The sequence below is a fragment of the Hippichthys cyanospilos genome, chromosome 12 (assembly GCF_059441005.1).
Source record: "Hippichthys cyanospilos isolate Australia breed blue-spotted pipefish chromosome 12, RoL_Hcya_1.0, whole genome shotgun sequence".
Lineage (NCBI taxonomy): Eukaryota > Metazoa > Chordata > Actinopteri > Syngnathiformes > Syngnathidae > Hippichthys > Hippichthys cyanospilos.
In genome coordinates, this window is record NC_142380.1 from 8,480,396 (window position 1) to 8,507,665 (window position 27,270).

General features: G+C 38.5%; 2 protein-coding genes across 4 annotated transcripts; one reads left to right on the top strand and one right to left on the bottom strand.

Annotated features, from left to right (window-relative positions):
• Window positions 1–268: 268 nt before the first annotated feature.
• Window positions 269–6,002, bottom strand: alg3 (ALG3 alpha-1,3- mannosyltransferase). 2 transcript variants are annotated; one of them, XM_088429048.1, is made up of 9 exons: window positions 5,796–6,002; window positions 4,692–4,791; window positions 4,463–4,610; window positions 3,452–3,612; window positions 3,254–3,374; window positions 2,856–3,061; window positions 2,656–2,733; window positions 1,514–1,657; window positions 269–1,442 (listed from the first exon to the last, which is right to left on the bottom strand). In XM_088429048.1, exons 1-9 carry the CDS (start codon window positions 5,977–5,979, stop codon window positions 1,271–1,273), a joined length of 1,314 nt encoding a protein of 437 aa, XP_088285174.1. In that variant the 5' UTR covers window positions 5,980–6,002; the 3' UTR covers window positions 269–1,270. The 2 variants fall into 2 exon arrangements, with proteins under 2 accessions (XP_088285174.1, XP_088285175.1); XM_088429049.1 differs by lacking the exon at window positions 269–1,442 and having other exon boundaries at window positions 1,605–1,694; window positions 2,564–2,733.
• Window positions 6,003–8,131: 2,129 nt separating this feature from the next.
• klhl24a (kelch-like family member 24a) lies at window positions 8,132–27,038 on the top strand. 2 transcript variants are annotated; one of them, XM_088429919.1, is made up of 8 exons: window positions 8,132–8,343; window positions 11,036–11,142; window positions 11,468–12,312; window positions 14,983–15,167; window positions 17,666–17,784; window positions 22,555–22,743; window positions 23,468–23,656; window positions 23,930–27,038. In XM_088429919.1, the coding sequence occupies exons 2-8, from the start codon at window positions 11,068–11,070 to the stop codon at window positions 24,128–24,130; spliced, it is 1,803 nt and encodes a 600-aa protein (XP_088286045.1). In that variant the 5' UTR covers window positions 8,132–8,343; window positions 11,036–11,067; the 3' UTR covers window positions 24,131–27,038. The 2 variants fall into 2 exon arrangements, with proteins under 2 accessions (XP_088286045.1, XP_088286046.1); XM_088429920.1 differs by having other exon boundaries at window positions 8,164–8,234.
• The last annotated feature ends 232 nt before the right edge of the window (window positions 27,039–27,270 follow it).

Here is a 27,270-nt window from a genome sequence, read left to right on the forward strand (position 1 = left end):
TATTTGTGGAATGTGAATAAACAAATAAAATCCACCCATTTTATATCTTAGGGCACAACCAACGATGATGTCAATTTTGTAAATCACATGAATGCCTTGTCCACAACAAAAATCTCCTTTTGAAGCAAACATCCTCTTCAGCCAAATCACCAAAAATGTCATAACAAATTTCCGTAAGTAAGAAATAGTAATTTGGATAATTAACTCCAATATTAGTCAAGATGTTATGGCAACAATACAAAAAGAAACAATCCAAGCCTGCTTTAAGTACAGTATTATTCATATTTATTAAAAAAAAAAATCACATTTTCAGTGAAAGTTATGATTGTCTCCGGGCTGATCTACTGTAACTGCAACGTTACATGCACAGAAAATAAAACAAACTACACATTTTGCGCCCAGACAAAAAGGTATGTTGCCATTTTACCCAAAGAGCAAAACACTTCATCGAACATGTTTGTGACTTCATAATGCAATGGACATATTTTAGTTTCGTTGTATCTGTGTGATTGAGATATTTTAACATTTGCAGAATCAGGTCAGCACAATGTAATATTATAATGTCTTTTCTTAACCCCTGGGTGTCAGTGGTCTCACGGTCAAACTTTGAAATCAAATAGATTTAATTTGCAAGCATTTACGAATGAACACATGGTGACGTTATGAACCTCTACTGTTTTGTCAATCTGCAGTTATTTTTAGCCTCTTAGTTTTTTTATGCTTTTTTTATTAGATGTTTCTAAATCAATGGCCAAATTTGGTGGAAATTGACAGAGGGGCTTTATTGCAACACATGCATTTTTCACAGTTTTTGTCACTAAAAGAACAGTATTCCCTCTTCAGCTTCACTTTTTGTGGTGTTTTGCGTTTTCTTTTTTCCAAGACTGTCACTTAACAGCACTGTTAAGCAGAATTCACCAAGGGCAGGAGGTTTCCGGTTCACATCAACCAAAAAAATGAGCGAACACTGTAGGGAGAAATTGTTCCAAAACACAACACCCCATTTGTATGACAAATTTGAAACCTGAGTGTGTATTTTCCTCTTTTCATACCTGCAATCAACTACATGATGTGGGTCCAAAAACACAACTATACGTTAGCTTCCATCACTTTCTGCACAAAGCTAAGAGGTAAACAATGGCCTCTTCTTCCTCAAAAAATAAAAATAAAAATTAAAAATTATAAGTCTACTCCAGCGCCATTCTCTTCGCGCAGGACCTCATGAGGCTCAGAGTGAGGATGCAATACACATTTCCACTTGTATTGCGCCTCATCGACATTTGTCCTTGATGGGTGTTTTTGCCCGTGTTGCAGGTGGCGCCACTGAGGCCATCCATAAACAGAAGAGAATGATGCCGTGGCACACGTGGAGGGCTATGGAGCTGCTGCAAGTCGAGGGGTAGGTGTTCCACGAAAGCTCAACAAGACCCAGTATGAGGACCCTAGAAACCGAGCAACATTGTATAAAAGTGTATAATGCCAGCCATGTTGAATTGTTGGTATTGTGTCTTACCTGAGTAAATGAGCCATCTTTTTAACTCCTCCACTCCAGAGCAAATAAGGCAGCGTGTGGAAGTACCACACGTAGAACTGGTAATGCAATGAGCGACTGAAGCACACGCCGATGAAGTTGGAGGTAAACAGGATCAGCACGATTTGTGATTCGCTGTTAAGGTCTGGACGAATATTCAAAACTGAGAAAATGGAAGTAAGAGCAGGGCCAGTTTGACTTTTTCAAAATCAATGCAATGGTTCAGCATATGCTAAGCAGTTAAACATAGGGCAACCCCAAAATTTTCTTTGCAGTACATTGTATGCACCCCCACTAGTCTAAACACAATATTCACAGTATATTTAATAAAGTGTTTGTACCAATTTTAGACTTTGTTCATGTGACCTTCACAAGCTGAGCCAGGACTGGTTGTTACCTGAGCCCGGAAAAACTGAGATGTCATTTTCAGTCGACAACAAGTGGCAAAATAGCCTGTTTTAAAACAGGGTACATTTTTCTGAATAATCCATATTTCGCAAATGCATTATTATTATTAGGGATGGGCAAGTGCATATCAGGATGATACCTGGCCTTATTTTAACTTATCAGTACTCGTCATAGCAGATTATACATGAATCAGGTCGCTTTCGGAGCAGTCACAAACTAAAAATTACATCTTGGAAAATTGCCATTAACTTCAAGAAATGTTAAGGAAAGGCTATATTGGAATAGGTAACTCTCTTTAAAATGATTTGTTTTGGTTTTTGAGTAACTTTTGTGTATCGGTGGTGGTAATGGTATGAGTGACTACTAAAGAGTTGGAGTACTCCTACTGGTATCGGTCTGTAAAAAAGTTGTGCTGAAAACTCTTGTTATAAATCAGAATGCCATGACTAGGCTACATAGTACTACTATTCATCCATCCATTTTCCTGGCCACTTATCCTCACAAGGTTCTGAGGCATGCTGATATACTATGCAGTAAATTTTATAATTAAAAAAATACATTTCCAACATTGCGCTGGCTTTGAACATTTTCTTCTAACCCATTAATTTAAGTCCAGAGACTTACATCACTAAATGGTGTTTTATATTCCTATCTTGGAAAAGAAGCACTTCTTAGGATAGGTAGTGTTGAGGTCCTGCACATGTACATGAAGGATATGGTTGACGGTGTTCTTCTGAGCTGGGACTTTCCTCTTTCCAGGCTCCTTTAATAGTTCCAGTGGGCTTTCTCCAGATCTTAGAAAAAAAAGGGAAAAAGAAGTCTAATTATTTTCTTAACTCTCCATAACTAAAGATCGTTGATAATTGTTTTATGACAAATTTGTTTGAACAATACACTTGGCTGGATTATGTCTCACCTCTTCCAGCGGCAGAGGGCAAAGAGCAGCAGGCTCAGCAGATGAGCTGCCAGCAGGAGGAAGTGGAAGTAGCGGTTCAAAAAGAGCCACTCGGGCAGGAAGCGCCAGTTGACGGTCCACTTGAACAAAAACTGACGGCTCAGGTCAAAAGCCCGACTAACATAGCCCACGGGATTCTCCAGAAGGAATGGAAGACCCAACAGGAGCTGTAAATGGCATGTTAGAAATGCCACCGGGCAATGATGAGGGCTACAGTTAAATCCCATTTATGACATACACGCGCACACATATATAGATCTAATCAATCCCTTATATGGTATTACTGTGAAACTTGTGAAATCGCCTTCTTTGTTCTTAATTGATAACTCTGACAGGGTAAGGCAGAGTACTTTATTTACCTGTATAGCCGCACACAGACTGAGTTTCGGAATTGTCTTGATGAAACCAAACTCAGACAGCAGAAGGAAAAGTAGTCCCGGGGAAAACAGGAGCACGTTCATTTTCACAGACACTGCTAAACTGTCAGAAAAAGAGTGGACTGTAAATTGAAAATAGCCCAAATTTCAAAGGTAGGCAATACACAAGGAAACACTTGCCTGTAAATGCCGCAGCCCAGAGACCAGTGTCCGTCGATGAACAGGTTTACAGCTGCAAACAACAGCATCATGGCCACAGGATCATTGAACAAACGCAGTATGAAGATGGAGTGGATCCGGTAGGAGGCGCAGCACATGAAGAAGAACACGTAGGGAGGAACCTACCACAACAACAGAAAGCTAAATAAGATTTTCAGTTGTATAGCTGCTTTAGATAGCTTTGTGTTTAATGGGAAAATCAACGTCTAACTGTTCTTGACGGTGATATTTGCTATCCAACTCAACAAGTCCAAACGCGGTATTCTGATTCATTTGAAATTTGTGGAATGACTTAAGCAGTAAAATTCAGTAGGGGTGGGAAAATGAAGCTTCATGAAGCATGTGATTTTTTTTTTTTTTTTAAATCTTTTAGGTCAGTGGTTCTCAAATGGGGGTACGAATGCCCCTGCGGGTACTTGAAGGAACTCTGGGGTATGCTCGAGATTTTAAATGAAATAAACAAACATGAAAACTCATTTAAAAATAATTATTCAATTAATTAAATGTTTTGGGAAATTTTACATTTAACAAATATAAGTTCATAAAACAAAAGTTATTCAATTTCGTTTATTCAACGTCATTGTTTTAAAAAGCCAGATTCTTCCACATACGAATGGTTCGACCCGACTTTTCAGTTTAATCCGGCCCGCAAGATAATTCCGTGAAGCATCGATATAAAAGGAATAGGACCAAACTCATTTGTGCGCTGCCTTTATCACTGTGATGCCCTTGCATGGGTTAAATGATTCACTCAGTCGTGGTTCTATCCAATCACTTCTTTTATTGAAAGAAAAATAGAAAAAAAAACACTTTTTTTTTTTAAAAGGCGAATGCCCATATTTGTCAAAACAACAATTCTCTGAGTCCATAACCAACCGGCTATCTTCTCTCTGAGTCCATAATCAACCGGCTATCTTCTGATCAGATCAGTTTCGTGACCGTGTGAAGCCTAATCCTCCCACCTCAACTTACCTTTTTGGTGCGACAGTATATTCTGAAGACCAGAAGCAGAGTGATGAGGTAGAACACAGCAAAAACATATTGGCCCAGGCGGATGTTGGCCCCAGAGCTGGTGATGTAGTAAAGGACAGTGAAGATGTACACGAACCCGGCTGGGTACCTGCAACATTAAGGAAGTCCGTTCTCCAATCTGCATTTTTTTTTTTCTTAATTTATCAAATGGCAGCCGAGTAGAACTTACACTAAGGGCCCAGTGTCTCCTTTAAGCTGGGTGTAGTCATAGGTGCCATTGATGACTCCCTCCACTTCACCCATGTACGCCTTCCAGTCAATTTCAGTGTCTGCAAGATAACGGGTCCAAAACTTATTATTCCCACAAATGAGACTTGTTTCATCTATCTATCTAGCTTTCATATAATGATTTAGAGAACAAAAAAGTCTCAAGTGGATTGCAGAACCTATAAATAAGCAACCATGGAACCCTTACAATTCAGTAATGCAGTGAATTTTAAAGTGTGGAACCAATAGGAATGCATTTGCGTTATGTAAAAAAAAAACAAAAACAAAGCGCAATTAAATGTTCAAACAATGTAAAAGATTTAAACTTTTAATTTCAGTGCAGAACATTTTGCAAGTAAAATTCTGTTGTATATTGTATATTTGGCATTTAATCTTAGAAATGGTTTGGTTTACTTTTTTAGTGCTGATGATTCAAGTGTAATTTTTTAGTGCAGTGTAAATGTAAGTACGTGTAAATCGAATAAATTTCAAATACATTTATTGTTTCAGATTATTTTTTTTAATAAAGTATCTTTGTACAAGTAAAATCTATCCGTGCCAATGATCAAGTGGCAGTAAGATCAATTAAATGGTTTTCCACTGGAGCAGAAAGTACAATTAACCCGTATGAAACATTCATAAAACAAAATAGCTTGTGTTCAAATAAACAGGCCAATATATTGTACTTGCAAATTCGTCAACAAAAGAAAAGAGGATGATCTTTTATTTCTGTATATATATATGCAACTTTGGGATTTTTTTTAGTGGTGTGCCTTAAGGTTTATTCTTTGTTTTTAATGTCCCAAGGATCAACAAAGTTGAGAAATACTAATGGGCTGTAAACAAACATGCATTACTAGGCAAATATAGTCGAAGCATTTTAATCCGTTCATAAAATATATTTCCACATTTTAACTGCAGTGCAGGAGTTAGTATGCCATGCGTTGGTTGTAAATTCCATTTGACAGGTGGTTGTCTATGTGCTAAGGCTAGCCTTGTAGCATTCATACACGTCTGTTAAGAGGACACGGTGCCATAGCATGCTAACTAGTCTCGAGCTACTTACATGACACTTTCTGGATGACCCACGCATTAATCCCGATTTCTAAAAACCACAGGACGGACACAACCAAGAAAGTGTATTCAGTCTTGAAGAGAACCATGTGTTTTTCCTGCCATAGCGTTTGAAGCGTCGCCCACAGAAGAGACGCGGAGCCGGGAGGCTTTTTCCTAGATGCTCCACCAGCCATTGCTAAGCTAGCTGCGGAGTTGACACGGAACTCTCATGCGCATGTGCGGTCTAGGTTAAACGTGACGTCATGGGTGGCCCAGCGACACGTACTGTACCGGAAGTATCCACATAGAAAACAAAACAAAACTATACAAAAAGTGCATAAAGTAAGAAAATGTCGTGTTGAACAACGGAAGTGACATCATACAAATTTGACAGTATCAGCTGTATTGAAATGATCTATTTACTACTAAGAAAATGTTACAGTATTGTACAAAATCATTAGTACATTCAAGGGACATTATATAAATTTGACAGTATCAACTGTATTGAAATTATCTTACTATTTACGACTAAGAAAATGTTACAGTATTGTACAACATCATTAGTACATTCAAGTGAAATGATAAACTGCATCTAGTGTGATCAAACTGACGGTAACACAATAGGCTAAAATATCAACAGCATGTACGTTCTCAATTAGAATGCAGTGTAACTATTGCAGTGAATAAACACACCATATTAAGTTTAAAATGCATAATCAACACACTATGCTTAGAAGTCTTCCAAGTAAAAAAAAAAAAAGTGACTCCAGTACAAGTAACCATTGTTTCTTGTGCTGCTCATAGCCACCAACGCTCTTTGCTCTTTTTTCAAACAAAATTCCCATCATGGGCTGCATGCTTGTTTTTGCCCTTGTTTGCCTTGTTTGTCTACACATTTTCATGTAGTACTGTAGATAGTTTTAGTCTTGGTAATTAATTTGTGTCAAGCTTGATCTTCACACACAGCAGTATTTTTTTTTTTTTTGATGACATGTCAACATAAAAAGTCCTCAAGAATGCTATGTGGTTTGACAAAGGCCTAACTTGTGTCTCTGAGCAGGATGGTGACAGTGGTAAAAAAAATAGAAGGTTTGGAACGTGCTGTTTTGTGTGGTTGCTTCAATTGTGTAGCTAGTGCAACAACTGAACAGCAGAGGGACACAGTCTTCTGTCACATAGCGCCTAATGCAAATGTACATGACTAAATGCATTTAAAGAGCCCAAGGCCTAGGTAGTTGACAGAATCCCGTTGGTTTAAATATAGGCAGTGCGTCCTCATTTGAAATCAAATTATAGGACAGGAATAAAATAGTTATTACTGCCGCAATTATTTTGTTTTTGTTTTTAAAATACCAACGTACAGTACATATTCACAAAAGAATGCAGTCATTCGCGGGTTTTGACTTCTGTGCAGGGTGCGTTCGGTTCCTACTAAATATTGGTATGGTTGTCTGTTTCGCTGATGTTTTGTGCGCCTTCTTAAGTCGCTGTGACTGAGTCCACCTAACCTATTTCCAGATGTGACTATACAGCAGCACTAACAACAAACCTGGCATGCTCTTTGTCAAAGCAGTTGTGTTTGCCCCTGTCCTTTGCTTATGAATTTCTCTTTCCAAAATCAATTGAGAGGTTGATTTGGAAGCCAACACATTATCTGAATCCTTTGCATACTTATTCAACCAACCACAGTAATTTTCCATTGTATGAGATAAACAAATGTCGGCAGTTGTGGTTTTGAAAACAATGTTACGTGGGGGTCCTAAAAACGCGATCGAGTACTAATTCGGAGAACTCGGAGAGGAACTCTCAGAAGTATGTTGCAACGAGCCAAGGAAGTTGTGACGTCCTTTATTTTGCCAGTCCGGGCTCCTCCTACCCACCCTTACCTGGAAAATGGGAACAATACTTTATATAAAAGAATTCACACTACATTCATACTTCTTGAAGCACATTTCTCAATGTTTCGTCTTATGTTTCGAAGCGGGATAAAAAACGACAACACAATTTGTGTGTGTCTTGGAAATCAGATTTTTTTTGCGCGTTCATCGTTTTATCACACGCTAATCCAAACAGCAAGAAAGAATAAGTTTTAATTCCTTTATGTTGCCCGTTTTTTTTAGTCATGCTACGTTTGGTCTACGAAAGTCGAGTCAGGCGTTTGTTTGCAAACAAAGGCCAGCACGTGGAGAACCTTGGCTACATGGGAAATGTCGTTTTTTATTGTAGCAAGTATCCGAAAAGACAACGTGATGTAAACTACATTACCCAAAGCGCACCGGTGACACCAGCTGAGTGGGTGCTCTGGGGAAGGAACTTTTTTTCGCGAGTATAAATAGCTTGTGTGTTTACAGTTATCCAGATAGTTCTTTGTTAGTAGTATCGTTTTGGCGTCAAAAATGTGCGGGCTGTGTCGCAACCTACTTTTTGTCCCGTAATTCCTGGTGGGGAGGTAAATATTTTCATAACCTTTTTTTCCTTCAAAGGGGCATTTTCCCCTTTCTCTTTTGTGTTCACTTGAGTACGAGAAGGAAGCGTCTTCAATTGGAAACCTTCAGAAGGTAACTGCAGTTTTTTTTGTAACCGATCATTTTCATTTAATAACGGTCCGTGTTACTTTGTCTAAATATTGTGAATCCATCGACAGCTTATTTGGTTATTTTCTAAATATTGTGAAACCATCGACAGCTTATTTGGTTATTTTATAAGTGTCGAATGCTGACGGTCGGCACGACACATGTCCCCTTTGTTACGACGTGCACACGTTTCCTGTATTTCAAAGTATTTGCGAGCCTTTATTGAGATTGTCCTTTGTGATACATTTAACAATCATTCAAATCCTGCAACAGATCGTGATTTTTTTTTGTAATTATGGATGAAATATTTGTCTTTGAACTCATAAGCTAACGTCACCAGATCACTTTTTGCAACAATAGTACAATAAAACATCTGAGAATAAGAGAAAACAATCACTTCATACTTCCTAGCCAGCTTTGCTTAGTAAACCACTTGTAAAGTATTATTTGCTAGATTCTAACTAAGAAATCAGTGCTTTACAAGCTAGCACAAGACATTTTTTCTCTGAGTGATCTTTCTTGGAATCGGCAGCGTCAATTCTCTTAAATAACGCCATGGATGAGGAATATCTTGCTTTTCTGATTTTTGCCTCCGTCATCGATGTCCCTTCCTTCACTTTCTGCAATATTGCTACTGCTCGATCTTTCCCCCTTGTAAGTTTCCAGGAGCTCAATCACTCAAAATTGACCAACCACATTTGACTTGACCTCTATTTGACGTTAACAGTGTGACGTCACCCCATTACTTGAAAAATTAGCAAGCCTATTTGACATAGTTGACGGTACAGCTAGTTTGGTGGCCTTATTACGGGCAATTTAAAAATGACAAAAAGTTATTTAATTTTCAAGTGCTATTCTGTCTAATTTCTGTTATGTATCACCCCACTTCAGTCCGCATTGTGGCCCAACCAGTCCTTCTGTCTCCATTAGGCGCTTGCTCAGTTAGGTTTACGTATTTATCTCCTACACGTGAACAGGCTGACTGTATTGAACATGAGCCAACATATAAAAATAGCTTGCAATAAATGACCTCACAGCTACAGCTGTCAATCAATTATTATTTTTTTAAAACAGTACAAATCACTGCAGAAAGTGAAATCTAGGTCCAATACAAGATTGCTAATTCATTGTGTCATGAAGTACAGTTCAGTTGTAGTGAATCTTTTCTAATTGTTTTCAAACATTTTTATTTGAATTATGTGCTGTTGTTCCATCTATTGTTCAAAAATTATAAAGATCAAAATGGACGCCTAATTTTAACTTTGGACAGTGTTGACTTTATCATCCATCCATCCATCCATCCATCCGATACCCACCCAGTTATCCTCACAAGGGTCGCAGGCTTGCTGGTGCCTATCCCAGTTGACTTTTGGCAGTAGGCCGGGGTCATCCTGAACTGGTTACCAGCCAGTTGTGGGGCACATGGAGACCAACAACCATTCACACACCCAATCTCACCTAGGAACAATTTAGTACGTCCAATACATCTCCCATGCTTGTCTTTGGAGTGTGGTAGGAGGCCGGTGTGCCCGGAGAGAACCCACGTGGGCTCGGTGAGAACATGCCAACTCCACACAGGAAGGATGGCTTTATTATTCAGTAGTTCTTAACTTTTTTCAACGATGCAATTACTTCCTGTGAAATATTTTTTTCAGTCAAGTCCCCCTAACCAGTGCAAAGCATTTTTGAACAGAAGACTTAAAAAAAGTACTATGACATTTGTGTCTGATTTAATAAACTTTGGAAGTACACTTTTAGTGTTTTCTCTACGCATATTTAGTTAACAATTCCAGAAGACATCATTTAACACCATCTGTTTAATTTCTGGCTCGTCTGCCGGATGATTAAGTTATTAATGACAATGGCCATTCATATAAAATGTAACACAATTTAGCAAAACATTGCTTCATATTCCAATAAATTTGCTCTTAATTTGAAAAGAAAAATATTTCTGTGGCAGCACTAGAAAGCATTAAATTAGATTTGCTGAATATCTGCAATTAATTCTCACATAACCACCTGGAGAACCACTTACCCCCACTTGAGAACTGCTGTAATTAATGACAGTTGAGCTTTTGCCCCTAGTACAAACTTATTTGAGTAAGGCCACATCTTTTCAAGACTCAATCTTAACAGCCTGCCCTGTGTTGTTTTTCACTGTTGATGATGCGCCATCCTGGCGAGTCCCTACCCCCACCGTTTCAAAACAAACCTGACAGGCATGTAGGTTGGTCCTTCGAACGGTTGCTTAACCTGTCTCCCGCCTCTTTCGCTCTTCCGCCTCACGGAATCCTTTGTGCTACGGGGCACAACTGTTTCGTGTCAGCAATGAGCTAGAGGAAGTTTCAACTCACTGATATGTATTCCGGTTATATGTTTTAAACAAAACAATCTTTCTGTGATGGAAGTGATTGAAGATGTTTGAATATCATCCCAAATAACCCGTGTGTTTTATTTTTTTTCTTTTAGTGCTTTGTTTACCTTGAGTAAGCGTCCTCATTTTTTTCAACCAGGGATTCAAACTGCTTGCCATGTACTGTGTAATATATACCTTCACAGTAACCCTTAAAATGGATATAGTAGTATAGTATTCTGGCATTCTCCTACTGCAAACACGACCGATAGCAAAGCAGACTTCAAAAATTAATTAGCAATGTGAAATTGTGCCTTTCTACAGGTCATCTTGAGTCCCCTATAAAGGCTGCCGCCATGGTGTTAATTCTGGGCAGACGGATGAACAGGGAGGACACTGGCATCAGAGACTCACCAGCTGTAAAACGCAAGGTGTGTTTGAAAGAGTCAACTTCGTATACCATTTGTGGTAGCTGAAATAAAGGCACACCTTTCATAAAGGGTTGTTTTACTTACATGAAGGACTGACTAAATTGATCATGATGCCCCAAAAGCTCCCACGGGCACATGCGAAAAATTTGATACCAGTACGAGTACTCTGGAGATCACTGATACCATTATGTTGGGCTATTTCTAATCTGAAGCTTTGGATTTTAAAAAGTAACATGGCAATGGTTGATTTCAAATGATTTTTCCAGTTCCCAGTTTGAGCTACACTCAATGTGAAGTTGTGAAAGCAAAGCTGTTATTTTGCCAGGTGTTCGAGGTGGACTCCAAGACCTTAGCCAGCCAGGAAGTTTTGGACTTCTGCTCGGGCTCCTCTCATTCAGAGGGCATCCTGCAGGTGTTCAATGAGTTCCGCGACTGCCGCCTGTTCACGGACGTGGTCATAAGTGTGCAGGGCCGCGAATTCCCCTGTCACCGGGCCGTGCTATCGGCATGCTCCTCCTACTTCCGAGCAATGTTCTGCAATGATCACCGCGAGAGCCGCGAGATGCTGGTGGAGATCAACGGCATCCTCGCCGAAGCCATGGATTCCTTCCTGGCTTACGTTTACACAGGCCGCGCCAAGATCACCACTGAGAATGTTCAGTTCCTGTTCGAGACCTCCAGCCTCTTCCAGATCGCCACATTACGTGACGCCTGTGCCAAGTTCCTGGAAGACCAGCTGGATCCTTGCAACTGCCTCGGCATCCAGCGCTTCGCTGATGCTCACGCCCTCAAGCAGCTCGCCAGCCGCTGCCGCAGTTACGCTCTGGCCAATTTTTCCGAGGTGGCCCAGCATGAGGAGTTCCTGGACCTTCACCGGGAAGAGCTAGAAGAGTACATCGACAGTGATGAGCTGTCGGTGGGTAAGGAGGAGGTGGTTTTTGAGGCCGTGATGCGCTGGGTGTACCACGGCGTGGAGCAACGTAAACCCATGTTGAAGGCCTTGCTCCACCATGTGCGCATGCCGCTTCTGCACCCCAACTACTTCGTGCAGACTGTGGAGGGCGACCACCTCATCCAAAACGCTCCAGAGTGCTACCATCTTCTTCACGAGGCCAGGCGCTACCATGTACTTGGAAATGAGATGATGTCACCTAGGACACGGCCACGCAGGTAATGTCTGCCTTCTGGTTATTGCTTATATGAGGTCAAACCGGTTTGCAGGGAACCACACACAAAACTATTGATGCGCATTCACCCAAAACATCTTTATCGCATATAAAAAAATAAGCAAATTATTGTTTGTTTAGACAGTGGTACCATGATTCTTGGCTAAATATTTATGCCTATTATGTTGGGTTAGCATGTTCACCCCACACATTCCAAAAGCTAGGGCTGCACTTTACTCATTCAGTGCCAACTATTTTCAGACCCATCCTTTACTTTAATATGTGGATAAAAGCTGCAAATAAGTTCCTGGGTTTGAATGTGTGGACTCTGTAAAGGTAATGAATCATGGTAACTTTGGTAGAGTACATCTTACTTTTAACACTGTGGTTTCCAACTTTAATGTACCCTTTGTGAAAACCGTTTTTCAGCAAAGTACCCCCTAACCATAACAGCATTTTAAAAAAAAAACTTAAAATGATGTGCAAAACGAGGCTACTTAATTAAACTTTAGAACTAAATTTGTAGTGGTATTTCTGTCCATATTTTCTTAAACTCCAGAAGATAGAGCGTATGACCTCTATTTTGTCTCTGGTTCCTCTGCTGCAAAGTTGAGTTAATGATAATGTGCATTCACATAAAACTTAGTTTTATTCGCATAAAACTATTCCTTACACAGTTAAGGAATAGGTTGCTTCATCATCCAATTAGTGGTTGACTTGAAAAGAAAAATATACTATTTTGACATTAAATCTTAGTAAAATCTCACATACTCTCTGAGGTGCCTCCATGTACATTGTTAGATTTTGAATGTCAAAGCCAATACCCGTTGAACTACGTTAATAGAGCATGAGACAAAAATGTTATTTTGTGTAGGCAGAGGTTACAATTTCAAGTTGGTGCTCCTGGCAGTAGTGTTGTTGAACTTTTTTGCTTCTGTATTTAGTGTTACAGTGCCAAGTGTAGTACATCAGTTTTGAAGCTCCTTTTCAAGTTGAAGTGATAAAAGAGGAAGCAGGGCATGTTTGTACACGGACTCACTCGTAAAAACATGATGCAACAAATGACCACAAAGAAATCTTGTTTTTTATTTCATACCTGCAGCACAATTTATATATTTTTTTCATCATATTTGATTTTCATTGAAGTTTGTTTTATTGGACAAAAGCCAGCGCTGATTGAGGCCGCATTAATGAAATTCACAACGTAGCACATGCTGGGCAGCTGTACAGCACACAGCAGCTGCTCCATTGAGCTAGATGACATGCTCTAACGGTTCGTGTTTTCAAGTCATGGAAGCTGCCTGGTGTGTCATTTCACTGTATTGTGTCCGTATCCAGGCAGGTATGTTATGAGCGGGAAGCAAAGTAGGCAGTTGGTCTCCTTTTATTTACAGTTTGCCCCAGGGGGATCAATTCTCCTCTTCTGAAAATAGCTGATTGATTTTTCTCCCTCGACGGCTGTGCTTCTTGGGAAGCTTCCAGAACAAGCTGACAACATCACGTGAACAAATTATTATGAAGAATAACCAACCCACGCCTGGCTTCCACTGTGTCATACGTGTACACAGAACACGCACTGTAGGCGAAGCCACGCAAATCTGCCTGACTTGCCTTATATCACATAAAATTTCAATAGCTGGATCCCCCCAAATTTGTTATCATGACAACTACGCAATCCTGGAAAAAGAGCTCAAGCCTTGCGCCAAGTTATGTTTTTGTTACGGCTGAGATTGACAGAAGCCCTTGAAAATGAACTTTGCCTCGAAGATAAGTGAAGCTACTCTTTTAAAAACGTCACTTCTCTCTTCCTTGTCATAATAAATCTCTAAAACGATGACGTGTGCAGTTGTGCATGTACAGTATGTGCATTTAAAATCTTTGTAAAGTGAAAATACAGTCTTCTACATTTGACATCCTACAAATGAGTGGTAAAAAACACAACAAAACTGAATGGTTAAAAACCCTTACTCAGGTTTATACTGTATAAAATAGGGCTTCAAGTTGAAGTTGTTGTCTCTGTTCTCAAATTTTACCAGTGTCTCTCTTGAATGCTTGAAACCACGCCTGGTGAAAGAATAAATTCTTAAAAGTGTGTATGGGGGTGTAGGCTTAGCTGGCTAGTTAGCTGGATGTGCTAGTATTAGAAATGAGACTAGAAGTGTGCCTGATAACTGATAGAAATTATGGTACTCATGCAGTTATATAGATATAGCAGGGGAGGGGAGAATCGTGTCAGACACCCGACTTCATCACACGGAGCGCCATTTTATACATGGCAAAAACATATATGGTGACAAACGTTCACATTATGTTCTGACTAAGATGCAACATTGTCGTTCAGTGATGTATTCCATACAATTTAGCGCTCGGTATCAATCATGGCTTCGCATAGCTTATTTCTAACCCTCCAGGACACTTGGCGGAGAGCCTGCATATCATTTTCCTTTATTCATGTTATTTGTTTTAAACTGTTCCTAGCTAATAATCATATGTTTAAAAAAAAAAAAAACCTAGTCCTTCCACCTTGGCAAAGCTTGCTACTCTGCTGAGTGCCTTTTTAATTGTTGTTGGAGGGAAATAATTATTGATTCAGCTCTCTTCTGGGTTATTTTACCCTATTTCAACACATTTACCCTCCTGTACCCTTCAATCTCCAATTTTTTCTTGTTCCTAGGTCAACTGGCTACTCTGAGGTGATTGTGGTGGTGGGCGGGTGTGAGAGATTAGGAGGCTTCAACCTGCCTTACACAGAGTGCTACGATCCAGTGACGGGTGAATGGAAACCGCTGGCCAAACTGCCCGAGTTCACCAAGTCAGAGTATGCCGTATGCGCACTCCGCAATGACATTCTGGTGTCAGGTAAGAGTCTGCTGACCATCAGATCAGTGCTGTTAAAGTGCTTGCATTCAGGCCAAACTAGGCGTGGTTCACCCAAATACAAGTGTGCGCCGATTTTTGCCTGTTGGCATCAAACCTACTCTGTTCCAAACACAGCCAATAATAGTCTTTATTCCTCCACTGCCGATTGATAACATACTGTAGTATGTTACAATAGTATCGCAATTATAACAGGTCTAACTCCTGAATTTAACTTTGCTACAGCGATAAAGGAGTCTCTATAACATACACGACCCATACCATTGTTGCCTGTCGTAGGTAATTTGCATCATATGAAAAATGTATTTCATCCGTTTATGTGCTATACTCAAATGACACCTTCAACTTAATTTTGCATCTACTCACTAAATGACACCCATGTTTGTTCAAATTATTGGAAATAAATTCAGGGGGGGTTAAACTTCCACAGGCTCTACTTTCAGTAGTTTGGGCATTCTAGAACATTAGAGCCCAAAGAAACTAAAAAGAAACTTCAAAACAAAAACCAAAAACAAATGTAATCATCCCATTTCTTGCATTTGTTTTTTTCCTTGTACTGTGAATTCTTTGTAATTGAATTCTAGATTGTATTCAATGCAAACTAGCTGAGTGATTATGTCTGCATTCTGTGTAAGCTTATTTTTACTATCACTAGAAGGAAAATGTGAGGATAACATCTGGATGCAATCGCCAGACTTCCATCACTGGCCTTTTCCTCTAGATACGTACGGGTCCCACCAGTTTCCTTATCAGTCTCTAGCGTATAGGATGGCTTCTGTGTAATGTTGGTCTATACAGTACTTGATATCACTAAATATTTGCTGGGAGTTGCACTTTTGGATCTTTGCCAGCATGGAGTATGGTGTAAACCTTCTTTGGTGACATCTAGATAAGAACATTACAACATTCATTTTTACTTTAGTTCCAAAATCTCTAAAGTTCAACGTTGTACTTATTCCATGTTTTTAGTTTGTGTCTATGGAGGTGAAAAGTTATTTTTTTTCCCCGAAGTAATAAGCTGTTTAAATTCACCTCTGTGCTAGTTAGTTTTTTCCCAAAGTAATAAGCTGTTTAAATACACCTTTGTGCATAGGTCTTGCTTAAACATGCCCAGCATACGCTGAAAACAGTGGACAAAAAAAACCCCAAAAAAACAGCAGCAGCAGTTGAGAAAGAGTGGGGGGAAAAAGTAGGCGTGGGGAAATCGTGGTCTTTCCTTCTGTTGAGTGTGCTGTGTTTATGCCTTTTTCTTTTTTATATGAGCTGACTGTGCCAAGTCCTCACGTGTGCGCAATCTATCTACCCGCAAGAACCCGCCTGGAAAAGTCAACATATTCCCTCCCACTTCTGTCCGTCTCCGGAGACACACACACGTGCTAGCACGCTTTCGTTGACCCATTTACATTGTTTTTTTTAATTTTTATTTTTTTCCCTCTGCTTTGTTATTGTATTTTCAACTTTATTCAAGTTCCAACCCTCCTTCACTCTGCCTGTATGCCCCTTGGAGGGGTATAGGGGGGTGGGGGTTGGGGGGTACATTTCATTCTGCACAGCTGCGATAAGCTCTGGTCTTAAATAGCATGTGGCCCCAAATATTTATCCAGAACCAGACATGCTTTCTGTTCCAAGAAAACAACTCTACCGACCGCATCACTTCAAACCCACCTCCTCACTTTGTTAAGACTTGATCAAAGGCGAGCATATGTACATTTGCCTACTGCTTTTGCATAGCTTATACGTTACCTTACAGTTGCATCCTCAGGCAACAGGAATCATTGGCCAACTAAAACATCTCTTAACTGTCTGTGAGCATTACTATATATATTATTTCAAGTAAAAACACCCATAACTGCCTAGCAGACTGGCTTTCTGTTTAATTTTGTACACAACAAATAATTGATCATAAATGTGTCTTACCTACTTGCTTTACAATCTATAGCATCACCAAAACATGTCAGGCTAAAAACTGTTATTTTTAATAGATAACGTGTATTTACTGCACGCTTGGGTTACATTAAAACAATACTGAAAAGTGCGGGGAGAACATGTAAACTCCACATGGGAAGCCTAGAACCAGCTGGATTTGAACTCAGGACATGCTAACTACTCTTCCACTGAGCTACCTGAATAGTACTAATATAATGAATTGAACCCCAAAAATTAAGTGAAAGTTATTTCTATTTTGTTTTCTGTTGAAAGTCTTCTTAAATGGATAATTATTAAGCATCTCATTAAATTCATATTTATTCAATACTAAGCAGTGAAATTAAATTAATTATACTGCGTGTAATCTATTGCCTCAACAATGTTTGTGGTTTTTCTTACCTTCCTGGAGTCATGCGATTGTTATAGCTTTCAAAGTGTTTATAAAGGAAGTAAAAAGTCATGTTAGACCCCATACAATCCAGAAATCACATATTGGTTCTTATTTGGTGCACAAAATGGTTTGTTGACTGTTTTCTGGATTTTTCTCTTCTCAGGCGGTCGCATCAACAGCAGGGATGTGTGGATGTATAACTCACAACTCAACCTGTGGATCAGAGTGGCTTCATTAAATAAAGGCCGCTGGAGGCACAAGATGGGCGTCCTGCTGGGCAAGGTGAGCATGGTCTTTTTATTTATTTATATTTTGTTAGGACATTCACTACCACTTACGGATATAAATGTCAAATATCCATTTTAACCAGGTTGGCAGTGAACGATTTAAAATGTTTGTTTTGTAATGACAAATTCTAGATTGGGCGCCTGTCTTAGTGACTCAGTATCTAGTCTGAACTTCAGGTAACATACAACTAGCATTAACACGATGAGTCATAGTTTAACCTAAATGGAACGATTGTTGACATGAGCTAACAACCCTACTGGAAATTTACTAAAAGGCACCCCAGAGCTTTCAGACTATTTTTAAATTCATACACTTATCCTCCGAGTCACGCCTTAGAGGCATATTGTATAGAAGTGTTCCACATACTGCCTTCAACCGCAGACATGCAAGAATTTGGTTATAAACATACCGTTGCCTTGCTTTGTGATTGACAGTAATGAGCCAGTTATAGCTTTTGAGTGGCAAAAAGGAAGTTACACTAAAAGTCCTGCCGTTTGTGTCAATTTGCTTATCAGTCATGTTGGGCAACGGAGGCGCCCTGTTAAAGGAACGCTGTGACATCTTTTAAGTGTGTTTGTGTTCAACATCTTGAGTCATAGAACTGCCAATATGGTGCTGTTAAACACAGAGCTACAAAAATATTTGTTTTGTAAACCACTCAGCATAGTAAGTAGATTTTACAGGGTATCTGCTCATATAATTAAATCTAAAGTATTGCTTTTTAATGCTCAGACAGGAAACGTACGTTTTTCTCAAATTAAGAACAAATTAATTGGAACATGAAGCAAACTATTGCTAAATTGTGTTGAGACTCCCTCACGAAAATATTGTATGCATTATTTTTCTAGGATTTGTCATTAGTAACAGACCTCTTTGGCAGATAAGCCAGAAAAAAATCTCTCTTTTGGAGTATAATAGAATAAAATATGTCTCGCTACCAATTTCGAATTGTCTAATGTAGTAATAATAGGTCTGAGTCAGATGGCCCAGATAAAAATTACTGATTTTCATAATTCTGCATTATTATGATTTTATTCAATTTTAATTGAAGTAAAGACCCAACAAAAATGTATGTAAAGTTTTGATTCATTAAAAAAAAATATTGTGTGGAAAATATTCAGACAGCGATTATATATATTGAATTAAAAAAAAGAAGAAAAAAACTACACATTTCCAGAGTGTGCACAACTTGCTCAAATGTCAGAACTAACTCATTGAATCTTATCGTATCTTACACAAGTCTAGACATTTAATTCTAGGTACAGTATTTATTTATTTTCAAGTGTTAGTGAAAAGGAGGTTCAGAAAGTAGTTAGTAGCTATTTTCACCATGTTTTGTAAACCACCCATCCAGAATTCTGCCACTTTTGCAAAACATCAATTCGGCTCATTTTCAAATCTTCAATTTTTAAAATGACAAATTGATAATGTTGAGATTGTGCGAGCTTTTCTTCATCATTAGTCAATCAACACCAAAATCTATACCTAGCAAGATGGGTCTAGAGCTATACCCGCTACATACCAAGAAGTCTCATTAGGTGAATGCAATTTTCATGCTCACAGGTTTCAATTTCTTACCTTGACTAACATAGTCAGTGTAAAACATTTTGACTTAAGCATTTGTACACGTGACCTAACGCTGTGATCCCACATGTCTGCTTTGGCTCTACTCCCTGTGCTATTTACGCTCTTTAATGCACAGCCAGTTGGACATTCCTTTGCAAGGGCAATGCAAGTTTCTTGGCTCTATCTCCCATCTGCTAGATGTGTTATACTGTTGCTCGCCTCGTATCATGTGTCCGATGATTTGCAAACGTATGCATGGTAATGTATTGCTTGAACTCAGATAAGAATAACAACTTAGAAATGTCTTAAACTGTTCTCAAACTGGATAGGCAAGTCTGCTACACGGCCTTTACTTATTGTGACCATAGGCACTGCAACTCACAAGAGGGTCTATACAACAAAAATACAACAACAATTGATTGTGAATAAAAGGTTTGGATTCAGGCTGACACATGTTTTGTGTTTCCATTAGTGAGTACAAGTTCACACGCTTGTTTATTGCATAGACCAAGGTACCACTTTCCGGCCTGTGTTTTTTTTTTTTCTGTTTTTTGGCATGTCTTTAATTTGACGTCATTGTGTGGTAAACCTTTTATTATTCTGGGGGGGTGTCTCGTGTTTGTAAACATAATGGCATGTTAGTCACATTGTCCTTATTAAAGTCAGTGATTAACTTCAAAGACAGTTGTGCTCATTTACAGAGCAAATGTAACACCACTTAGTTGTGTTTACTAAAAAGATTTGTGTGCTTTAAGGGTTACTTGCTCAGCTTGCTCTATTTACACTAACATGACAGTGACTCAAATATATTGCTCGCACAATACTCATACACACGCAAATATTTTTTTCCTAGAGAGACATTCCTTTAACTCCCAGAGGTTTATATCCTTGGCTACTTTCTGTCTGATGCATATGAGCTTTTTCCATCACTTATGTAGAGCTGCAATGATTAATCGACAATTAATTGATTTCCAAATTAATTGATGAATATTTTTAATTATTGATTAATCATTTAAAAGGATAGTGTATAAGATTTAAACTTTTACTACGGAGAGCAGGCGGTGCTGCAGGTGCTGCATTTACCATTGTCCGTAGACGCCTGTATTCTCACATGTCTTTAGTCCTCTATGAAAAATGGCGGATTAGCATTGTGTTGAATCAGAACAAGACTTGTGCAAACATTTAGTTTGTCTTTTGAAAAACAATGATTTGACATTGAAATAAGGCCCAAACAGAATATTTTTTCATCAGTCTGGATGATTACCATTTTAATTGAGTTTTATAACAATAATAAATTTAAAGAAAACCTATTTTGTGCATTTGAACTATATACCATGTTATGTGTTTGATATGTTTTTTAACATGAATGCTCTTTTATTATTTGCATTGCATTTAGCCATGGGTAATTTTTTGTTCTTAATAGTTCCCATTTCCCACATTCAGAGAGATTCAGTTCCTTGTCAGTCATTTCCTCATTCTATTTTCAATTTCCTCATGTAATTTCCCATCTGAGCTGCTGCACATGCTCACACAATACAAACACAACATAAGTGAGGCAAACAAGTCTTTCATGAGTCCTACTAAGCACTTTTGGGTGTTTTCTGATATTAGAGACTTTACATTTGGAGAACATAAACCTCACCTTTCCTCATCTCTGTCCTGTCTATGATCCCCTGTAATAGTTGCACGAAAATAGTAGGTCATGTCCCCTGTCATGTTAGCACTTGGTAACAGCTGTTATCTTCCATCACTGTTTATTCTTGACACCAGTGGTTCTCAGACTTTATTTAATTATGCACCCCGTGTCAGCCAAGTAGCTCGAAGCAGGTAAAAGCCTTTTTGGATTCAATTCTCATTTTTAAACTTTAGAACTAGAACTATAGCTGTTGGCATATTTTACTGAGCAACTCCAGGAAATACAGTAGATCATGTAACATCATTGGTTTTATTTTTGGCTACCCTGCCGGAAAAAAATGTCACTAACGGCAATGCATGACCCAAGAATATAAAGGCCCATTATGTTTTGCAAACTATAACACAGTTTAGCAACAAGTTGCTTCATCTTCCAACTGATTTGCTTTTAATTTGAAAAGAAAATGGTTCTGTTCCTGTCACGGAATTGTTTGCTTATACCTGCAGAAACTTTTTTAACTCTTTCAATCCAAAAGACATCATTTACATTTAAGAGTCTAGATATTAAATCCGAGGTACTTATCCATACCTCCTAAAACATTTTTTTTTCAAATGTTTGGCTAAATGAGGATGTAAAAATGGCTGGTACTCAAACTGTAATCAATTTAGATATTAAGTACTTGAGTAATTGAAAGCTTTGCTAATTATGTACGAAAGTAATCAATTTCTTTAGTATTGAAGTATTTGTGTAACAAAACTAACTTAAGTACCCAAAGAAATTGACTACTGCAGCACTTATTTACCAACAGTAATTCAGTAGTAATTATAATGGTTTGTATCAAGTGCTCATTGACTCTCGTTTCATCTAATAATTAAGTATAGTTCTACAAATAATAATAATTTTGGTAAATATTCAATCTAGAACTTGGTCTCATTATAGCCTGAGACCTAGCCTATTCATTTGTATTACACATTTGTTAGGTTTTTGGTCTGTATTTCTTGACCCATTTTACGCTAGCAAGTCAGTCTCGTGTGCTCCGATGATGTCTTATGCGTTTGGATGACATGCGATTCACTTTCCTCTCTTGCTGAGACAAATTGGGAGAATGCAACAAAAAACACGTCTCAAGAGGATATTGTGCGGGTGTACCTAACATTTTGTCCAGTGACTAATGTTTTGTTCGAGTTGTCTTCCAAGTTTAGTTTTTGAACCTTACTTGAGTTTTGAATAGACTTACGGACACTCCAAAAACCCCCCCCAAAAAAATCTGTCAATACAAAACAATGGCTCAAAATATTTGCTGCCCATGGTAGTCAAACGACATGAGAAATTACAAGGGTTAGTCAATAACAATAGCCTGTGGGCTGAAGCAAAAGCAGTGCGTCATTTCATTTCCTTTCTGCACCAGATAGACAGGTTCTCTTTGTGGTGATGCACAATCACATGTTCACTTTTGTAATTAGATGAGCTGTTTACCGTTCAGCGTCGTAAAACGGCACGTATGCCCTGTCACCAAAGCTTCTGGTACACAAGTGACATGTCGGCGTGGGTGTGTATTATTGCAGGTCTACGCCGTGGGTGGCTACGATGGGCAGAGCCGCCTGAGCAGCGTGGAGTGTTATGACTCCTTCTCAAACCGCTGGACAGAGGTGGCGCCCTTGAAGGAGGCGGTCAGCTCGCCGGCCGTGGCCAGCTGCGCCGGCAAGCTTTTTGTCATCGGAGGAGGGCCTGATGACAATACCTGTTCAGACAAGGTGGGGAACGGATGCCTTCCTGCATCAAACGCATGCTGGGGGAAAAAAATAGCAATGATAGCTGTGGGGCTTTTTTCTCGCAGCTTTCATTTGGAAACAACCTCAAATTCGTTAAACATTTCCTGAAAATGAATACTTAAGTCATGGAGTTATGAAGAACAAATAAAAAATATGTTTTAGGTTATGGTTTTTCAAACAAGGCACCTTTAACCATGGTAACATTTTTGCCCATCTTTTTTCAAGTAGTCCTGATGTGCATGGTGTTTTTAGACCTGTAATGACTTTCGTTTTAGACCTGTGCATTATCAAGACTTAGTCGTTGGTTTCATGGCCTTTTATGTTTTATGTATTACATTTGTTATGGCGTTTTATGTATTTGTTAAAGTATGAACTGTTTGCCCAGATAACAGATTTGCAGTCCACATCTTGATATTTATGATGCTCAATGACCTGGAAGGACATTCACTTTATATCTTTGCATTTTCTAGTTTTATTAGTTAGACTTTCTTGACCTCATAGGTTTTGTGTATTTGGCAACTTTTCCTCAGGGAACAGTTTTGTACACATTGATATCTTTTCCGTCACCTTTATGATGTGGTTGGTGCTTTACGCTCTGGAATGACTTTCAGTTCACAGCTGTGATTTCTCAAAAACTGATAGCCTGAGTTTCTCCAAAAGAAGTCTCTGTGTCCTCATAGTCACACCAATTGACTGTCTCTACTAGGTCCAGTGCTATGACCCAGAAACCGACACTTGGCTCCTCCGAGCCAATATCCCCATTGCCAAGCGCTGCATCACCGCTGTGTCGCTCAACAATCTCGTGTACGTGTGCGGCGGTCTCACCAGGTCCATATTCTGCTACGACCCAGTGGAGGACTACTGGATGCATGTGGTGCATACATTTGCAAAACAGGTAGGACATTTTGATGGTTAGTTTCATTATAGTGCTTCTCAATTATATTTTGGAAAGCCTCCCTACGATGAAAATTGCTTAAGTATACCTAATACGGTATCCTTTTTAATATTAACAAAATAAAATAGCAATATAAATCAACTTAACTATCAACTAACAACCAAAAAAAAAAAAAAAATGCCAATCCTTATTTTATTTCAATTACTCTTCACATGGTCAAAACAACTTTTATGTTGTGGAAACCATTACTAATTGGTATGTTTGTGTGTGCAGGAGAGCTGCGGAATGTCAGTGTGTAATGGTAAGATCTTCATCCTGGGCGGCCGGGGCGAAAACGGTGAAGCGACGGACACCATCATCTGTTATGACCCGGCGACGGGCATCATCACTGGCGTGGCCGCTATGCCGCGTTGTATCTCCTATCACGGCTGTGTAACCATACATCGCTTTAATGACAAGTACCACAGGCCGTGACCGGAAACACACACATGCAATAAACACACACTTCATCGCGTCACAAGAATCATTCGGTTAATTTATTTTCTCTCAGCATCATGTAGCAACACTCATTGCGGTGCTGTGAACATTGTGCCTTAATCATAGAATTGCTCTATATTCAATCAGATTAACGGCAAAACTGAATAAAAAAAAGGAACAATAACAACTTTTTAACTACAGAACCTGTTAAAATGAATTTTTACATATATAAATGACCATGACAGCGAATGAGTTACAACCTGCCCAGTAAAAAATGATCATTGATTCTGGGAGCTTTGACAGGGGATGCTGTTGTGTACCTTACATTGAAAAGATGTCTCTGTATGACCTCTTTTCATTCTGTGAAGCCCTTTGAGACTTCGGTGATTTAGGGCTATATAAATAAAATTTGATTGATTGATTGATTGAAAATTCTACTACGGACTCCATAAACTCACATTAACATTAAACTGCAGTGATGAACAAATAAATTTGTTGCCAAATTTGAAACATTCTTCTCATATTAATTGGTGAGCAACAGGCAAGGAATTGATAAGCTTACAGAAAATGCTAAGCCTAAGCCTGTGGTTCTCAAATGGGGGTACATGAAGGCACTTCAAGCTGCATTGAATATTTTAGCAAGTGTTTACGCAAGTATCACCAAATTTAAAATAATCCTTTTTCATGATGTGACACAAACAGTAGTTTTCCTTTTAAATAGAGAGGCAATGAATTGGAACGTGAAGCAACCCATTGCCCCTGTAAAATTTTACAGTGTCTATTTTGCAAATTAGTGTAGTTAAGTTTAATACAGATGGGGATGTTATCAGTAACACAATTTTTCAGCCCAAATTAAAAATGATGTGACCATTTTTTTCTCTGGAGTTGCTGAAGACACCCCTACAGATACAACAGCCAAGTTCAATAAATCAGCTAGTGACTCAAATGAGACTTATCAGCAAATCTAAAAATGAATTTTAATGCCACATACAAACAGTATTTTTTTCCTTTCAAATATATCTTAGGTGTCGCTTCATAAAATGCCTACAGATACCACTACAATTGTTGTTCCAAAATTTCATAAAGAAGACAAAGATGGCGCAATACTCCGTATTTTTTCTTTTTTTGTTTTTGTTTTGTTTTTCCCCATATCCAAAAATGCTTTGCGCTGCTGACGGTGTACTCGGTAACATATTCCAGAGGGGTCACATCAATGAGAAAAAAAAAAAAAAAAAAGAGAACCGCTGGCATAAGCTGTCAAATTCTGATGGGCATCTTCGTTGGCTAGCTGAGATGAAGCAGCAAAAAAAGTGTGAATAAATGTAATCTGAAATTACTTTTGACGCCCGGGCAGACAGTAATAGTAAAGCAATTCTTTTTTCTTATGGACTTTTATTTGAAAATTTAAAAATGCCACAGAATAAAAAGAGATGAAAGCACTTAAATGATAACCTGCCCTAATGTGTTTCAAACCTGAAATACCGTTTACATCATGATTAGGAATGACAGAAAATCAGACGATATCCCTTTTGCGATGATTAAATTGAACTTCTATGCACATTTCCCTTTGCCACCTTGATTTACATTCATATCTTTTTTAAGCTTTATTTTGCTATGTATCTTTCATATTAATCTCATTACTGGTATTGTTTTTGTAAGACATAAGTTATAAGAGTGTGTGTGTGTTCTTTTTTTGTACATTACTAAGTTCTTGTGTAAACTTTTAACCAAGTGTGTCATACAAAGTTCTTGTGTTCACTTTTAGCCAAGTGCGTCGCGATTGTTTAGCGTAGCGGGCATGTGGGTTGAGGTGTCGTAGATGTAGTGAGAGTCTCTGAAGACGATCCGGCTGACGTGTGCGTGACTTTTACGACGTGGTTTGGATAATGTCAGCAACGTATGGCCAACGCTTTTGCATTAAAAGACACACAATGTAACTTGGGTTGACCGTAGATACCTCTGTGTGTGTATGTGGATTTGCAAGTGGGAGGAAGCACTAGCCCTGACTTGAGGTCAGTGAAAGTTCTTCTTTTTACAATAGGTGTTGATAGACAAGACATTGCTGTGAAGTTTCCTTTTTTTTCCCCTTATATTTAAATGTATCTTTTTTTTCCTGTAACCTAAGAGCCCCAACTGTGCACTTTGAGAGAATCCTCTTAAGTAGAAAAGTCAACATGTTTTCCTTTTATCGTTTTTTTTTTTTTTTTTTTTTTTTTTTACTGTATCAGTAAATATTTGCTTTCACGTGAAACATGTAGGGCTCCTCTTTTTTGGCCACACAATGCCACGGTTCAATTATGACAAAGACAGGAGAGGACAAAGTTCAGAGAAAGAACTTTAGAATGGTGATAAAGAGGTGAGAGCTTTGTCTTTTGTTTCTGTTGATTATTTTTTAACTTGCCATGAGAAGACATGGACAAAACATCTTTTACTCAATGAGCTGGTAAGTTATTTGTAGCACAGACTGCTTTGGGATAAAGTGCGTGTGCCATACAGCGCATCCTCCAGTGATGATTTAGTTTCCTCTACAATTCATGTTTATTAAATACTTTTAATACATGTTTGCATAAAAGTTACATACATTTTATGTCCTCATTTTGTTGTGGGATTGTGTTTTTCTTTGCCCAATCTACTAAAGGTATCACGATTTGAGCTCTTTAATTGATTTTGATGTGAACAGCGATAGAGACCAACTTGGGGAAATTGGATTTGATTCTGGTGGTGTGTGACAAAATGTGCCTTTAAAGGATAAACCAGCAGGGGATTTTTTTTTTCAATATACAGTATATAACCATTACAAATCTGTTTGATTTTGTATTTTAAGATGCTGTTTGTTAGGATTTAAGAACATGTTTTTGTAATGTTTTGACTTGTACAACATCAATAAAGTTTTTTCGTAAAACTCTTGTTTTTGTTTTTTTTTTTTAAATGGATTTGGATCCTTTTTTTTCTTGAAAAAAAAAAGGATTTGGATCTGAAAGACATTCAAACCATTTGTTTTCTGTAATGCTTTTTCTTCAGTAGGGTTTCAGGTGAGCCAAAAAATAGAATTAACATGTCATTTTCAGAGGCAACTGGTGTGGAATAACCCAAATTAAACAGCAGGGATCAAATATAGAGAAATCATTTTGCAGTGG